This window comes from Prunus persica, chromosome G7, assembly GCF_000346465.2.
Source record: "Prunus persica cultivar Lovell chromosome G7, Prunus_persica_NCBIv2, whole genome shotgun sequence".
NCBI lineage: Eukaryota > Viridiplantae > Streptophyta > Magnoliopsida > Rosales > Rosaceae > Prunus > Prunus persica.
The window spans coordinates 15,862,424-15,881,195 of NC_034015.1; the positions used below are offsets into that span (position 1 = coordinate 15,862,424).

The following is an 18,772-nucleotide window of genomic DNA, read 5'->3' on the forward strand; positions in this document are numbered from 1 at the left end:
AAAAAGAAAAATGGCTTTCATCATTTCCAGAGCTACACCACAACAAAAGCAACCGTCTTTCTCAGAAGCTGAGAAGAAAGATGGGCATAAAGAACTCTCAGAAGCACAGAGTTCTTCCATCACCAGTCATGTCTACTTGAAATCATCTGCTGGTGCTCCCATGGACAGAGATGTTGTTCTTCGACGCATTCGTCACCACAAGAACTTGAGCAAGGTCAAAAGTGCTTTTCAATCTCTGATGGGCAGCTCACAGGAAGCTGCTTCTATGGCCTCAGTGGACCAGACATGGCTGCACCAGGAGGACATTTTCTCTTCCCCTTAAGTCTTTAGTTTATTGATCTTGTAGTTTTACTTTTTATGTAGTACAAGTTGATGGAAAGCTATTATGTCTTAAGCAGGCTTTGGCCAAAGCCATGATTAACTGCTTGTTAAATACCAGTACGGCTTCAACTCATTATGTATCTACTTATGTCATGCCTTCAAGCCATCTGAAGATTATAAGCTTTCTTGCTCATCAAAGTTGAAACGTGTATGTTGATCATAATTCATAACATTTTTACCTGTGAGCTGATATCAGTGGAATCTGCAATCCCCTTGCAGTGAGCAAATGAACAAACACGAATTTTGATATGATCTTGAGCAAGAAACAGATCGCTGAAGGGCAATTTAATTACTTTGTGCATCAATTTAGAGCATACAACAAACTATCTGATGGTGGAAAAGTGGGGGAAACGATCGAATAGGAGAGAGATACATTCGTGTTGCCTTTTGGTGATCTGAATCAGAATTTATGTCGATAGACACTAATTATAGTGTAATATAGTACAATTCTCTTTTATTTATGAGCAAGTCCATGTTTTAGCTGCCAAAAGCAGCTGAATTTTCACTTTGGAACCACCAATGAAATGAAGAGTAGGTGAAATATAATAATGGCTCCAATAGATTTCCCAACCGTAATCATAGATTGTAAAAAGAAACATAAGGACTTAAGCAGGACCAGGGCCTAGGACTAGGAGAAGGACAAACTCTTAAAAATAATGCTCATAACATATGTATTGCATGCATCTTTCAAATGTTTCTTTCTCATCATCAAGCTCTAACCAAGCTTTGCCCAGTTCTTAGCCTCCCACCCTACACAGAACTGAGCAGCAGACTAGTGCTGGCACTAAATATGTTTCAAAAGATCAGGGTGGAAAAACTCTTTCTTTTATCAATAAAACAAAAAGGAAAGAAAAATAATGTCACAGATGATGGAGAACAATGCGACTACAACACAATGGCAGATTCTATAAAATAAACAGTTGGGCCATGGGGACATGATCCCTCTCCATTTTGATCATTCATAGGCATGCCCTCCTAGAGGAGCCAAGTACGATACATATCAGCATAGCTCGACTAAGGGAATACAATATCATAGCACATATCAAGAGAAAAAATGTAAGAAAATGCTGGCATTTAGCTCGTCACGTTTTTACTCAACAAGCCAGAAGAAGAGAGGAAGCGTAAGGCTTGGTTGGAGTTGTTCAACACTGCATGTGATCTAGACACCTGCATTTTCCTTTTCTCCAAGAACGCCAAGGAATTCTGTAAGCATTTTGGAGCAGGTGTCTCCTTCAAAATAACAGTATCAACCCTGCAAATCAAAATAAAAGGAAAAAAACGAAATTACATATTCATTCAAAATGGAGTGAGATCAAAAGTATTTTTCTCTGTCCTTATAGAAGAGGTCCCTCACCCTGAGCTTTTTAGCCTTTTCTTTTTCTTAGTGGACTTTGAGTCAGTATTCTCATCCTCAGAGTCTGAGTGGAACACTTGTCTGCACATTGAATTTGGCAATTTGGTTACAATCTCATAAGAACTAAAGATCATCATCCAGAGAGAGAGAGAGAGAGAGAGAGAGAGAGAGTCATACTTCTCACGAGCTGCAAGCAATTCAACAATGTTGCTTGGAAGCATCCCTGCACTACCCAAAGATTCTTGGTGTGTTTCAGTTTCAGGGGCATCTTGAACACTTTCAACTCCAGCAGACGGCTGTGGTGTTTTCTTTGGTGTTTTCCTTTGGGCCCATTGTCTACGACGTTCTTTTCCTTCACGAACCACCCTATATAGAGTAATATCAATTTCCGTTAAAATTTATGTCTTAAGCAAAATAAATGCAAAAGGTGGATACCAAAGCTACACAAACTAATTTCATATTTTATTTTTATGTTTCACAAATTGGTGATTCACCCCCAAAAATGATAAAAGAAAGAGAATCCACAATCCAGTAACACTTCTTGAATCAACTTTTTGAAGGTTTCCTAAGAGTCACCTGATAATGCAAAGCATCAAACTTCTTATAGGCACAGAAACATACAAAACATTGTCCATAAAAAACTGTCGGATATAACTTCCATGTGATCCAACTAATTCCTTATATCTATTCCATGCTGGTAAATGGATTTCAAGCCTATCAAAGTATCAAGAAGCATAAGAAGAAGAAAAAACAAAAATTTGATATCATAATAAATTAAAGCACATCGAAAAATTGGAGAAAATAAAAATAGCCCTTCCTCCTACTCCTTTTGTATAAGTTCTGTGACTGGTGAGGTGACGAACACCATAAAGCACAACAAACAGAGTTCTTGGCTTCCTGTAATTTGGGTTGTTTAATTTTCTTAAAATTGAGCAACGCAGCTCAACTTAGAATTTGCATAAGAACTCAGGACAGCTCAATTCAATGAATTCAATTTCCTACAATTTTTAAAAACCAAACAAGACCTTAATTAAAATCAAAACAGTGTTTAGCAAAAGAGAGCAAGGTGTTAAGTGACCCACCTCGCTTTGTTCTCTTTCTGGACCTTACTTAGTTCTTCATCTTGTTGTATTCCCTGTAACCATTACCAAAACAAGAACCAAGTTCTAAACTTTTGCTTTCTGAAATAAAAATATAAACTTTAAATTCTCTTCATAGACTTAGATTACCTGCTCGGCTGTGAGCTCCTCGGGGGCGTCCGAATCGTAATCTTCTCTGTCCGACATTTTCCAACCCCCTTTTTTTCTGGTCTTGGGAGAGTTTCAGGAGCGCCTAGGGTTTATGGTTGAAGGCTCAACCTACTCAAAGAAGACGATGCTGATTCTGAAATTTTGGGTCATGGAAGATTTGTTGTTAGTGCTCAAAATAAAAGCAAGGGCCCAATTTCAATTAAGTATTGGGTCTTGGGCTCCTGGTCTTATGGGCTAAAGGGTTACTCTGGCCCATAGCTGACTTCCTCCATCTGTTTTCTTTTTTTTTGAGAGAGACTTCATCTATCTATCTTATTCAAACATCGGTTTAATGGTAATTCTCTCCAATTTTGGAAAAGATCTCTGACTCTAATCTCCCGTTAACAGATACATAAACATAACATTTGTAACTAGTTAAACCTTGATCAGTAACTTTTACCCATAAACCCGAACAAAGTTACATTAAGATAATCAACTAACTAAAATCTCACAGTACTTCTTTTTCCAAAACTGAAAGAAAGTACAAGTTTAATACCCTAGGCCTCTTATCCCATTGATTAAAACAAAATTACATTAAGTTAAGGGGGAAAGAAATAAAAGTTGCTTTTGTTTGGACTTTTTGTCCATTTTAAAATAACACAACAAAAATAAAAGGCCCCAAAATATAGTAATGATGCCATGGTTTGTAGTGCACAACACGCCATATGATTAAAATGCAATATGATTAAAACTGGTAAAATCAAATTAGGATCATATATTGGTTGGTTTAGTAGTTGATTGGGATTAGATTTTTAAATAGTTTAATCTTCCACTAGTGCCATTTTCTAAAATGTAATCCAACAAAATTATGTGGTTGGGAGTGTTGGAGAATCTTATACCAAACCTGGTCATGCATATTGCATAAGATAATCCTGTCTATTTTGCACTATAATAATATTATATTAGTGAAACGACTTGGTAAATTAGCTTGTAATTTTGAGGGATACAGTTGTTTGGCACCGACTTCACTCCCAACGGTCAAAAGATGCAGATTATCTGTCGGTTGATGATGCTTGATTGAAAACAACATCCCCCAGAGGCAATGCTCAACTCACTTTTTTAAGCAATATGAGCTAAACGTTAGTGATGATGTGACCAAAACGAAGTAGCTAAGCTAAACATCTTGGAGAAGTCGTTGAACCAGCTCCAACGATCAGTTTGGGCCTCTGATCATCCACTTTTTTTGAGTCCAAGTTTCATGTGATTTACTATTTTGCACCCAATACCTAGATATCTGTCTGCTCTGTATGTTGGATTAGGAAGTTGGTACATATGAGACATAGGTCAAGAATCCTTTTCATTTTTGGTCTATGTTGGCTTCTCCAATATGAAATTTTAATCGTCTTTGGAGCAGATATACAACTAACACACACAAAGAGAGAATATATGTTTCCAGCAATCATTTTTGTTAATGTGTCTTCTTTTTCGAGTCAAGGAGAGTATCATCATCGTTACGGCTGAAACGATAAGCTTACACCACTTTTAAATGTATTTTTGAGAGTCTAATTGAAGATGCTGGTCAACCAGTTTGGCCGTATGGAATTGGCATCCTCCATGGCAATTACTAATGATGCTCCATCCACGCATAATATTTGTGCCAGTCAAACCATTTGCCGTTTGCTTGCTCGTTGTTATTCGAGAAACAGCTTCCTCCTAATTTGGCTTTTTGGTGCTATTGTCGAACAAACGAAAGGCAATTTCTTTTGGTTGAATAATAATTTGAAGTGGATAGAGACAAATCCATGTGTTACAAAGTAGATGGCTCAGATAAACTCAACTTCGTCTCCAACAAATTTTATAAAGTGTGAGACCCTCCAATCACGCCGCAATGACCATGTCAGGGTTCATGATATTAGTCAATGTCGAACAGTTGTTCAATTTCGATGAGCCTATATATATATAGGGTTGAAGAGCAATACTACTACTATAACCAGCAATATGTCAAAATATATAAGCAACAACAAAATATGTACACTTCGCATCTTGCAATGCAACAACTTCGGTTTCTAATAACAACTAGGAGCTTGTTACCCTATATTAAAAGTAAAACTGACGGATTAAAAGTAAAAATCTTATGTGTAACGGGATATATGTATTCTCTTTCTGTAATCACATGATTTAATGCTTATTTATAGTTACGTGACCATGACGGAGCTAGACTACAAATATTGGGAGGTCAATAGCTGAGAAGTTTATAAACTTATTATCCACAAATTTTCAAAGTTTTATATAAAATTTCAAAGATTTTTTGGAATTTTGGGGACCACAATCACTTCAAGTTTATATGTAACTTCGTCTTTGCACATGACTATGTTATTGTGAGAGAAAAATATTATATACAACGGATTATACTTTAAATATTTTTCCAACATATAGTGTTTCTTTTCATCTTCCCTCACATAGTTTGTGGTGGATAATTTCTCAAATTTTGTGGTCGAAAGTTATTATATCTAGTGATGATTAGAATCAGATATGAAAAGCCGCACGATGTTTGATTTGTGGTGGGAGCAAGAAATATATTTTATCATGGCAAATGACTAAACTCACTTAGTCTCACTATTCGTTAAACAAATCTAGAGCCGTCCACTGATATATGCCCCCCAATTTTACCCCGTAATTAGTAGAGTGGAAAATGCCACACTTTTCTTCCTTCCCGTGATGGAGAGTGGGACTCGATGGTCAACAATTTCGGCCATCGTGGGTATTATCGTCAAACATTTTGACCTCCTTATTCGTCACGGCAGCCATTTTTGCAAAAACTAATCATTAAAAAACACACTTCGATTAAAATTTTACGAGTTTTTCATTAAACTTCGTTTTCGGTTTTGTTTTTCTTCCGAAAATGACCCCTCGAAAGGTTTGGCACCATTTGAATTGGTCAAAAGCATTATTGGATTTGACATCAATTTCCAAGAGAGATCCAAACACTGCCAACACATGCACGAACATTTGGGGAAGCATTGCCACCAAGCAAGGAAGAAAAACAAACTTACGATAGAGATAGCACTTGCTAATAATATGTTATGTGAAAATATTATTACGTGTATTATAAAGTTATTGGTCGAAGATAGTAAAATAGTCATCTTTTTCCAAATAATAAAGTAAAAATGTAACATCACTTTGCAAATTGTGATAGGTTGATGTGGCATTTTTCCGTTCAAATTAAGTACACTACATTGTAGTAAGCAAAGTTTTAATACTTGATGCCAAAAGTTTATTCAATTGCAAGTCACTTGAACTTTGATTATTGGAATCTTTCGGCTAGGTTGAAATCAATCTGCAATATGGAGAAAAGGATCCATAAGATCTTGGCACAATCAGGGACGGATCCACAGAGGAGCAAGGGTGGTCAATTGACCCCTGCAACTCCAGAATCCGCCACTAGAGGAAGAAAAATTGACCCCTGCAATGGCTGGATGGCTGGGCAATTCATGCCCGCCATCTGTTTGAGGAAATGCCTCAAAGGGTTGCAGCAACTTCAACTTCAGCGCAGCAAGAAGGAGTGCACGCAGAGCGCTTCCTTTTTTTCGTCCAAAAGTCCCTCTTCCTAAAGTGGATATCAGCTGGATATCAGCTTCTTGCTCTTTGCAAAGGGTGGTTTGGGAGAACAGTGTCATTGGGAAAATCAAAGCTTTGCCATCGAATTTTACCATGTGCATCTTTCAGAACAAGGTTGCCAGAATTCAAAAGCTCTGCTCTCTCAACATCAAGACTACTGGAGTTGGTGCTGGTCTGCCAGACAATTGCGCCATCCACATCGGTCTCAAGACCAATGAGCCATCTTTTCGAAGCGAAACTCTGGCGCCAAGGCTATTGACAGTTTTGTCTCTGTTAGCCATCCAAACAACTGTTCTGCTTTTAGAGTTTGTGAACCCACATGTGAAAGACTCATCTGGGGAAGTTACTTGATTTAATGTGTTTTCTCAATTGTTTTCTCAATGAATTATATATGAATGATAATTTATCGTTTTATTTTTATGGGATGAATATTGATGTTTTTCTTGATTAGTTGTTGAGGTTTTTTATTTTATTTTTTCCCAAGGAGGTTTAATTTTGGTTAGTTACCTTTAGTTTGAATAAAGGATTTCTTAATAATAAAAATATTTATGGGTATATTTTGTATAGAATTTTTTTAACCTTTTAAAAGTTGACCCCCGGAGGAAAAATTCCTGGATCCGTCCCTGGGCACAATGTGGTACTGATCAAAGACATTTCAATACTTAAGTTAGCACGAATGTTTATGAGTAACTAATTTAGCAGAGTAATTGTACATGTGCAAGAGGCCTTAAGTGAGGTCCCTAAATGATTTGGTCAATGTGGGACTTTTGTCCTATGAGGAGGGTGCTAACATATGTCCTTATTTCGAACAGGAATGCCCTTCGGTAGCAGCACGGCATGTGTGAGGCAAGTGTCTTTATTTCGAGAGCGAGTGCCTTGAAGATAGTGGCACGACATGTCTCAATCGGTCAGTGACTCCTCCTACTTGGTCCTCAGTAGGTGTAGGTTCATCGTTGTCTTAGGCTACTAAATCTGCTTGGTTAGATATAGTGTAAATACAAACGATATTAAAAAAGGATATAAACTTGAACACATGAACTCGAATGTAGAATAACTAATTTTAACAACTTAAGCTACAATCTCATTGCGGCCCTACAATGTCTTTTGATTGAGGCTGCATGCCTTTGCTTCGGATGATGCATAGTAGCAGGGGCATGCTGGGCTGCTGCCCGACCCAAAATAGCCCCCAAAAAACCCTATCTCTAAGGTACCCATCCAGAGCCAGCCACGTTCTCTTCTTCTTACGCGTTTTGACTTTTTGCCCATCATTGGCGGAGGCGGAGGCTAGCAGCTCGAAGGACTATAATTTATGAGGTTTTTGTTCTTCTTGCTATGAATTTAGGTTTTTGTCACCATCAATTTTTTTAGGATTTTTTATTTGTTGATAACAGTTTTCATACTTTAGATGAAATCTTGCAGAGACTGGTATATAAAGAAGAAGATCAGGATTGAAGGCTAAGCACTCACACCCCTTATCAGAGTGAGATCCGATCATATTTTCTTTGTCTCCTACTTTTTATACTTCATTTTTTACTGTGTTTGCTTTCTACTTCAAGTTTTTGCTATCTACTCTTATGTTTCTAAATTTGAAAAAATTATTTTAGACTTTTAGTCTCTTTGTGGCACGGAAGGCTAACCACATACTTCCTTCCAAAATATCATAAAGCCAGTACTTGTGTCGTTTTTGTTATTTGTTGATAATATATGTGGCTGTTATTTGCATCTTTATGCTAATATATTGAAGGCAAAATATATTGTGCATTGCATATAATCTTTGGTCTGATTTTGTTGTTGGTATGTTTGATTAAAAGCATTTCTACATATTATTTATGGGTCATATTTTATTATGTCGGATCATAATCGGAACCCTAAAAGAAGAAAAAATTTGTTTCCTTTTCATAAGATCATCATCTAGTTTAATGCCTTCTAACCCTTTTTATTTATTTATTATTATTATTAAGCTTTTATTTATGTATAGAGATGTATTTGAAGATAATGCTCATTACGTCTCTCTGACTAGGTATATCTTTTTATATTTCTTAATAAAATTTACTTATACTGTCAGTTTAGTATGTAAATTTTGCGGATTTTAAATCTTGAATCCGCCAAAGCATAGTAGTAGTAACCAAACTCGTTAACCAAGTTTGTGATCCCGACTCTGCTGCAATTTTGAGGCTAAAACTTATTACACAAAAGAGAGAAAACATGCCCATGCCAAAAGCATCTGGATTTTTGTTTTTGTGTGTGTTCATTTAAAAAGGAAAGGCATATAGGAATATAGTGGAGATGAAGCTGCTGGACTAGAGATACCCCACCTCCCCACCTTCATCAAATGAAACCAATTTGCTAATAAAATAAAAATGGTGTGTTCATATGCTGTCCACACACAACCTCTGTGTCAGTCAAACCATTTATAATTTGCAAGCTGACCTCAACATTCCAACATCTGTAATTTCCAATTCCCTCCGAGGTCATTTCTGTACCAAAACATTTCTTCTAGTTGCAGAAACATAAAAAAGGCATCTTGCCTACTCAAGTCTTTTCAGCAAAAAAACAACACATTGAAAATTTGACGCAGCAACATGTATTTTACGTTTTAGGAGTTGCAGAGAGGCTTGGAAAAGAAAACGAGAAAGCTTTTTGCTTTGATGAACAAGAAGCTCAGCTAGCAGCAACATTCAACTTTGCTGAATTAAGAAGAACCAGAGACCCCATTAATTTCATGCAATTGCCTATATCCAATCCCCATAAACAAAGCAGTTAATTACACCTTGAACAGGAAGGCCAGAGCAATTAATCCAACCACCATTGAAGAAGCTCCAGACCAGAGGTAAGCTCTCATAAATTATAACTCAACAAACTCAAAATCTTTATTAAGAACTCAGAAGCATTTATTGAAACAGATGGCTTCCCAACTGTCATATTTAATTGCTCAATTTTCAAGCTTTCATCTTTATTAAAACCTAGAATCTCTCCTGGTCTTCTTTTTCAAATTTCACTTCAATCAACAATTTAATTTGCAGAAAGGTGACGAATCTGATGACTGATAAGCACCCAGCTTCCTCCGAACCCAATTGAAGATGGTTCTCCACCAAAAGTCTCTGACTTTTATCATTATCATCACCATCCTTGTCACTACAACCTCCATAGCCACCATAGCCAGAGCTCAAAACTCAAGCTCCTGCAACCCCACATGCGGATCGGGAAAATCAGCCAAGTCGGTTCAGTACCCATTTGGGTTCTCAAAAGGATGCGTAATCCCATTGAACTGTTCTGACAAAAACGAAATCAAACTCGGCGAATTCACAGTCCAAGACGTAACCAGAAGCAGCATCTTCGTCCACCTCCCTGCAAAATGTAACAGAAAGTACCAATCCATAGCCCCTCTCTTCGGCCTAAACTTCGGCCCAAGCTGGAACAACAGCCTTCTCTTCCAAAACTGCACATCCCCACTCCCTGGCTGCCAAATCCCAGCTGAATTTGTTCAGAAGCGGTTCAATTTATCCAGCTGCGATAATATCACCTGTATGTCACAGCCGCCTAACGGCTCCGATATTATGACATTTGAGGACTTGAATCGGACCCGGTGCAAATACTTGTTCGGGTCGTTTTCGGTTCAGTCGGGTCGGGACTCGCTGCTGTCGCTCGAGTTCGAGACGCTTCAGTTGGGTTGGTGGGTCAACACCAGCCTTGGTGAATGCCATTCGAATGCCATGTCTACGACGGTGAAGCCCGGTGGGGGGAAGCCGCCTGGGTGCCGATGCAGCTGCAACGCTGGGTTTGACGGCGACGGGTTCAAACTCGGGTCGGGTTGCCAGCCAGTGAGCCAACCGGGTACTGTTTATTTTTGAAGTGTTGAAATTATTTTAGTGGTGGTCTTTGACGGGCAAGTTAAGTGGAAAAGTCACAGTTGGGCGCAGCGGGGTTTTTGGACTTGTCCAATGATGTGCTAACACGTCATTATTTATTTATTTTATAAATGATTTGTTTTTTTGGTGTGACCAAAAAGTCAATTAAATTGGAAAAAATGAGGGGTGCATGGTAAATTTTGGTTAGAGCTTCTAAATTCTAAATGTGTCCAATTGCAATTAATTAATTAGTTTGATGATATATAAAGACAGAAAGTCAATTTGTATGATTTTGTGGTAAACTCTGCAGGCAGCCACATTGGATTTGATTTGGTCATAACAATGTCGGTATGGCCTAAAAGCTGGAAGTTTTACTTGAATATGAATTGATATGAGTATTTGAGCATAATTTTAGGAAGAATTAAATGTACCAAATATATAGTCCCTACAGAGTTGCAATGAAATTTCAATATTCTAATGCTTATTAGTTTAATGTTTATGCCAGAATTTTTATTCTTTTGTTTTGAATGGTCTCCTTCCCAACCAAAGAATCCTCCAAAAGTCAAGACCTTTGGCCAGTTTTCCCTCTTTGTTTATAGAGGGATGTTAGGTGAAGCACATGCCTTCACTAGATAGATTGGGACCTTGGATCAATACAAGGGGAGAGAAGACTAGGAAAATTTGTAAATAGACTTGTAAAGTTACAACATCAGTTTCTTTGGTGCAACTGTTCATGCAATGGGCTTGCTATCTGATGTTTGTCGACTGGTTGAGTTGCAACAGTGTAACTGAGCTTGATAGTAGAAGTTATCTAATTGGCATCTCAATTCTTCATGGGGATGTATCACACTTTGTGCAGATGCTTGGTAGTGACCTATACACCTTTGGATTTGTAATGTGTTCTGGTCCCTGAAACCTTTTCGAGAGTAAATTTTGTCAAAATAAATAAATACTTGCTGGCCTGTGCAAAATGTTATAGTTGGAAAGTAACACTCAGGGGAAGTGAGATTTTTTTTTTTTTATCATTGACCGTTTACTCAGTGATCTTGCATTCCAGTTCTCTTTATGAATTAAAATACGTCTGTAATCATTACCAAGAACATACATCTTTAGCATTATGAAACTGAAATGTATATAGCGTTGCAATTTCAAACTGTGTAATCTGTTCTAATAGTTTTTTTTACTGGTTGCCATGTCTCTAGTTTCTCATTGCAATGCTTCAAAGTACATGTCTGGTCGTTGTGGGGGAACAACTAGAGTTGCTGTTCTTATCGGAGGTAAATTTTCTACTCATTTTTTTTCTTTTCAAAATTTATCATATGCACAGCTATGCTAGCTTATTTTCCTTTTCAATTTGTTATTTCCGACGAAATACTTGGATATATCTGCTACAAAGTTATCTTATTCTTTGCAGTCTTGTGAAAAATTGTCATCATCAATATGTGTGTTTACTGCTTTTAGTTGCAGCTATGGACGTGGTGGTTTTTACACATGTAATCCATATGAGTTGATTAGTTGTCCTGTGGTTTCCTTTCTTTGAATTCCTAAAGTAGATGCCCTTCAAAATGAATGCACGTGGTAGTTTTAAGTTGCTGATGCAATGGTGCTGCGCATTTCATCAAAAAAATAAAAGTAAAAGATTGTGCAGCACACGTTTCTTCATGCTTCCGATCTCTGTTGTCTATGTCCGGCTATACAGTTTACTTGCACGCACCTTCCTTTTCCCTTTATTTGATATTTGTAGAATAATCAACAGGTTTGTTGGGTGTTTTCAACAAAAATCTTCAAAGAATTGGTTATGGTTTAGCTCAACTGTAGAATAACAAATTTTTGCATGCCTTTTTATTTTTTCTGGATAAGCTTAATTCTGACATGATATTTCTTAAAGACATCAGAGGATCAAATGATAAACATACTGGTGATACAATTTGGCTCTGTCCTAGTAGCCTTAGCTGAGATATTGAACATTACTCAATTAAATTTCATATCTTTGGTTATACTATGTTTTTTTTTCTGAATATAAACATTATATTTGGTTATATGTGGGACCTTTTATATAGCATCATGTGTGGCATTGCTTTTTTCTTAGGGTTTGTTGCTGGAGCTTTCTTAATGGCCGGTCTATTTCTTCTCTGCTACTTTGTTCGACGCCGTTCCACTTGCTTGAGAAACCAGCTGTGTGCAAGGCGCCTTCTAAGTGAAGCTGCAGGCAACTCTAGTGTCCCATTATATCCCTATAAAGAAATAGAAAGAGCCACTAATTGCTTTGCTGAGAAACAAAGGCTGGGCACAGGGGCTTTTGGTATAGTGTATGCAGGAAAACTCCACAATGATGAGTGGGTTGCCATAAAAAAGATTAACCGGCGAGACACCAACAGCATTGATCAAGTCATGAATGAGATCAAGCTCCTTTCCTCTGTGAGCCACCCGAATCTAGTACGCCTCTTAGGTTGCTGCATAGAGGGGGGTGAACAGATCCTTGTCTATGAATATATGCCTAATGGAACTCTGTCTGAACATCTGCAAAGAGAGAGGGGCCAAGGACTTCCATGGACCATAAGGCTCACGATCGCTGCCGAAACTGCTAATGCTATAGCCTATCTCCATTCTGCAATGAATCCACCAATCTATCATAGAGACATCAAATCCAGCAATATACTCCTGGACTACAACTACAAATCAAAGGTAGCAGATTTTGGTCTTTCTAGACTTGGGATGACAGAATCATCATACATATCAACGGCACCACAAGGGACTCCGGGCTATGTAGATCCTCAATACCATCAAAACTTCCACCTTTCTGATAAAAGTGATGTTTACAGTTTTGGGGTAGTGTTAGTAGAGATAATAACCGCGATGAAGGTGGTTGATTTTGCTCGACCTCAAAGTGAGGTTAATTTGGCTGCACTTGCTATTGATAGGATTGGGAAGGGATGTGTGGATGAGATAGTGGATCCCTTTCTTGAGCCAAACAGGGATGCTTGGACTCTTTACTCAGTTAACAAGGTGGCTGAGCTTGCATTTAGATGCCTTGCTTTTCACAGTGACATGAGGCCTTCTATGATAGAAGTGGCAGAAGAACTAGAGTACGTCCGGCGCAGTGGGTGGGCAACAATGGAGGAAAATATATGCATGGAATCATCTGCAGCATCCTCTTGTTCATCGCCATATAACGGAAGCGAGAAGTCATTGGGAGGTGTGATGACTAAGAAGGCCGGTATACGAAGCCAAAGATCAATTGCTTCACTAAGGGTGGATAGTTCTCTAGCTACCATGGAGGAGGACAACGACAAGGATAGCTCCCCTGTTTCTGTACATGATCCTTGGTTAAGTGAACAGAGTTCACCTTCAACAAACAGCTTATTGGGTAATGTAGTTCACTGACATAAGATTAAGACAGACTCTACTCTTTTTGTGTGCTTAGCCTCATATATATTACTATCGTATAAAAAAGAATTGTTAATAGTGAAAACCATAGAGGTATTTTTGTCTTGTTTTTGTGCTTTGATTCTCCTCTTGTTTACTCAATTACGAAGTAGAAGAATGTTGAAAGATAAGATAAAGGAGTGCAAATGGATAAAATATGAATGCTAAACTCGTGATGTCTAATATACGGCCACCATTTCCGCATGAAAAAAAAAAAATTCAGCCACCATAATCTCTGTATTTGATATACAAATTTCAAATCACACATTAGTACTAAATACATTGTGGATTCATTAATAAATTGTGCATTTTGTTGGATTCAAAACCACGTGAGTCTCTATTGTCCATTGCTATTAGGCTATCATCCGAGTTTTTATTGTTTCCTTTTGAGTTTTTACTTTTCCAGAGTTATTACATGTATAAAGAATTTAGCATTTTCACATTTAATACTCGTATTGTACACATACGTACATATTTTTTATGTTTAATACACTTATTTTTTACAAAATTTTCAATAATTTACACAAAATTCACCTATTATTCACAAAATGCTCACATATTATTGAATAAAAATAAAATATATCTAAATATTTAAATACTAATTATTCACTAAGTAAATAATAATTAAAACATAACTACTAATTAAAGTAATTTAAAAAGAGAAATTTAGAGAATGCTATTCAATGTGTATAGCCGCGTGGCTATACTTACAAAATTTTCTATTTACAGAGTAGGGCCGCACGGCTATACTGTAAAAAAAAAAAAAAATTCTATTTCCAGAGTATCGCCGCGCGGCTATACCGTTGAAATATTATATTTATAGAGTATAACCGCGCGGCTATACTCGTTTCACCAAAACACAATCTAGGCTAGGCGGGTCTTGTGTATAGCCGCGCGGCTATACCCCGAATTTTTTTATAATAAAAATAGTATAGCCCGAGTGGCTGGACTGTGGTCCTTTTTTTAAAATTCTTTTTTTATACATTGTATAGCCGCGCTCGGCTATACTCTTTACATAGATACTGTGATATTTTTATTTTTTTTAATAATTATTTTTCCCAAAATTTTGTTTATCGATAAGAGTAGTTTAGACTCGTGACCATTATTTTGCATTTCTTTTAAATCATTATATATATAAGATATGGCTTTATATGATAAAAAAAAATAGATGCGAAAAATAAAATTGCGCAATGATTGGTTGCTTAATAGTACCTCATCAAAGGATATAACAAATTAAAATGACATGATGCAAAACCTTCAAATGGGCTCACGACGATTTTTTATTATTATTATTATTATTATTATTATTTTGCTACATCCAATATTCTCTTTTGGTGATCAACTTATAGGCAGCCTAAGCCTAAATTATTTAGGGTCACAAACTTTATGACATTCTTGTTGAGTTGGCCAGCATTGCTGGTTAATGGCGCAACACCAGCATTGTTGTCGCTGATGAGTTACTGCACATTGTTCTGAGCAAAACGTCAGTTTGCTCCCCCATACTTTCACAACATCACCTCTCACCCTTATACTCTCAACCACATTGCTTTGCTTGCTGCTAGTCTCCCCAATGCTGCTTTCATTGCCTGTTTATAAACAATGTCACATGGAAAAATTAATTAATACATAAATTAATAAATAAATCTTGATTTGAGATGTTAATTAATCTTGGTTTGACAAGCATGAAGGGGAGATAAATCATGTGCTTACATTCAGAAAGAGCCAAGAGGGCTATGAAGACCATGCAAAACAGAACCAACTGCACCTTGATTGCCATCGATGATTTGTTTGAGAGAGTGATCAAGATGCAAACTTTGTGGTGATATGAGGTCAAAATATTGTTGGGTTTTTATAATAAGATGATTTAAGCCTCAATTTATTAGTGAGGATCCATGGTGATAGCATAGAATCCAACAACACTAGAAAAGTAGTGAGCTAATTGGAACTACTTTAAAGTTCTTAAGTCTAATTACCTTTTATAGTCAATCAAATTTAAGGTCCTTGTTTCTGTTACTTTTGGTTAGGTGAAGAGTTGTGCATGCATCTAGTGCAAATCCAATCCCCTCCACTTGTAATGGTTTTACCTTTTTTTTACAGTTGAATGCAATATTAGATGTGGATTACATGGTTACAAATCCAATCAAATCTGATTCAATCTATGATTCAGTGTGTTTTTACCAAATCTTTCACATTTCATTCATACATAATTCCCTTATGGCATGTTCACTTATTTGTAACGAGAGAAGTCATGAATGAGAGAAATCCATAATAATGAAGATAATTATCGAATATGAGATCAACTATACTCTCCTAATCAAACCAATTCCTATAGAAAATTCTAATAGTAATGGCTTTTTTATTATTAGAAAATTAATACTGTTGACACCAGAAAAAATAAAATAAAATCTGTGGTGCAGCGCAGAGTAAAATCTGTGGTTGGTGATCATGATTTTTTTAGTAAAATTAAAGAAAAATGTTCGTGTGATAAGAGCATGAACATTCATTGAGCAAGAGCCAAGAGGCTTATGAACACAATGCAAAAGAGAGCCCCTTGCACTCTGATTGATTTACCAGCCTCCCTTGACATACACAACTTCTTAAATCGTAGGGCAGTTTCAGAAGAACTCAGATTTCAGTTACTATTGAACAATCTGCAATCGACAGATGTCAGTTTTTAATTCTTTTTTATTTTCTAGCAAACGGGCATCCATGGTTATATAAATACAGTATAGAGCACTTCGGTACGGCTACAAATATTTTTAGTTTAACTCCATGCATTATGCATATTGCTTTACATATGGGACATTTTGTTAGGCATGTTATCTTACACGCAACATAACACACAAAATGTGCTCGAAATGTTCTTAAATACAATAAAACACAAATTATTATGATCAATTCCTGATTTTATGTGGGTTTCTTTTACTTTTTAATTCATTAATGTGAAGTAAATGCAAGAATCCTCCAAATTGGAATTCAATTCCTGATTAGTAAACACACTATAAATGCAATAAAACACAAATTGCGTAGTTTTCTTAGTGCCGCAAACTTATCATAATCCTAATTCATTTGTCTCACCCTCCCTCACCACTTGGACTCAAGGCGGAGACACATGGTATCTTCCGGAGGTGTGCTAGAAGCGTATATACTTTAGTACGGAGTGTTGAGGGAGAACATTATATTTCCCAAAGTTTTTCATGAATTGTAGAAAATGTTCTTAAAATTACCATCCAAATTGCTTGACCTAACCTAAGGGCTCAATTGGCTCCTTAACACAGATAAAGTAAAGCAGAATGATCAAAGATTCATACAAAAAGCCTTCAAATGGGCTGCTGAAAGTTTATTATTGTTTTATTTTGTGCCAAAACTGCGCACCAGTACAAGTCTCTGAAATTAAGTTGATAACGAAGAGCAGCTGCCTGAGCTAAGGTAGCTAGGGGTGGCAACCTTGGTCACATGCTTCATGAGTCTTCCAGCACGTGTCACGGTGGAAGGCGCAACACCACCAATCCGACCCTGGTGGTCCGCTCTTACCGGCTTGAATGCAAAATGTTAGTTTGCGTCCCCTTATATCATTGCTCGCCATTATATTCTCAACACCATTGCTTTCCTTGCCTGTTTAATTATCATATGTTGTCACATGGAAAAAGAAAAAGAAAATAAATATAAATAAAATCTGTAAAATATAAGTAGTAAACTTGGTTAGGTGTTGATCAATCTTTGATTTGACAAGCATGGAGATGATAGATGCTTACATTCAGTAAGAGCCAAGAGGGCTACGAAGACGATGCAGAACAGAACCAGCTGCACTTTGATTGCCATTTGATGTTTTGTTTGAGAGAGAGCGATTTGATGCAAACTTTGTTGTTGTGGTGATATGATGTCGAAACATTGTTGGGTTTCATAACAAGAAAATTTATTAGCGAACACTCATGGTGAAATATTAGAATCCAACAATACTAAAACGGTTGTGATTGTCTTAGTTCATCAGTTTCTTTTGGGTTACGGTCAATCTGATGCAAATCCAATATACTTGTCGTCGTTTTACCATTTGTAATTGAATGTCTTTATTTACTGAACATTCCCCATACAATTAAGCCCCGTTTGGTAAGTTGGATTATGTAGTTGGATAAGATTCATCATCTTAGTCAAATATTTGGTGCCCTAAAAACAACATGGATTGGATTATTTCTAATCTTACTAAAGTCAAATATAGTAAGATTATGAATCCTACCAAAATGTTGCGATTAAGTTGGATTGGAGTATGTCTAATCCTACTAAGCCATGTAAAATAGCACATTCCAATTAATCCAACTCCATAATCATGTGTAGTACCAAACACATCATTGGACTAGTGCTATCATTTCTAATCCAATGTAATCCAATGCAATCCAATTCTACCTCATATTCCAATCCAATTCTAGTCACCAAACATAGCATTGGATTAAATTTGCAAGAACTAACTAACATTTAGTATAGTGGTATTTGTCTCTTCTTGGTTGGAGGAGGTCTCAGGTTCAACTCACATGAATGACGAGGACGATATATATTTATGAGTTTGATACTTAAATATAAATAGCCTTATTGTTATGACATAACTTTGTAGTGTATTGGCCTGTTGTAAAGATTAATTTATGATACTTGGATTAGAGTCGCAGTGTGCAGTAGTCACGCCTAAGAATTTTTCTGAACTCAAAACAAGCCGTTGTTCGCACGCACTTTGTGTTGTCAAATTGCAAAAAATTAACAAGCCTGATGGCTCCCAAAATACTTTTTAAAAGTGGCTCAAACCAGTTTATTATTTATTGATTTATTGTACCACATTCAAAAATTAAGCAAAATTCAGCCGAGGCACAAATCTCTTTGTTGAAGATCCAATTATAGAGCCTAAGCTAGAGAAGGTATAGCTAGGCTCA

The 18,772-nt window shown here is 36.8% G+C and overlaps 2 protein-coding genes across 3 annotated transcripts; one reads left to right on the plus strand and one right to left on the minus strand.

Annotated features, from left to right (window-relative positions):
* On the minus strand, positions 1,191-3,152 carry LOC18771186. 2 transcript variants are annotated; one of them, XM_007202571.2, is made up of 5 exons: positions 2,965-3,152; positions 2,818-2,870; positions 1,913-2,101; positions 1,736-1,816; positions 1,191-1,633 (listed from the first exon to the last, which is right to left on the minus strand). In XM_007202571.2, exons 1-5 carry the CDS (start codon positions 3,019-3,021, stop codon positions 1,456-1,458), a joined length of 558 nt encoding a protein of 185 aa, XP_007202633.1. In that variant the 5' UTR covers positions 3,022-3,152; the 3' UTR covers positions 1,191-1,455. The 2 variants fall into 2 exon arrangements, with proteins under 2 accessions (XP_007202633.1, XP_020424146.1); XM_020568557.1 differs by lacking the exons at positions 2,818-2,870; positions 2,965-3,152 and adding exons at positions 2,312-2,449; positions 2,560-2,730.
* Positions 7,931-13,924, plus strand: LOC18769680 (wall-associated receptor kinase-like 14). The gene is made up of 4 exons (XM_007204563.2): positions 7,931-9,412; positions 9,606-10,416; positions 11,633-11,707; positions 12,520-13,924. The coding sequence occupies exons 2-4, from the start codon at positions 9,663-9,665 to the stop codon at positions 13,812-13,814; spliced, it is 2,124 nt and encodes a 707-aa protein (XP_007204625.1). The 5' UTR covers positions 7,931-9,412; positions 9,606-9,662; the 3' UTR covers positions 13,815-13,924.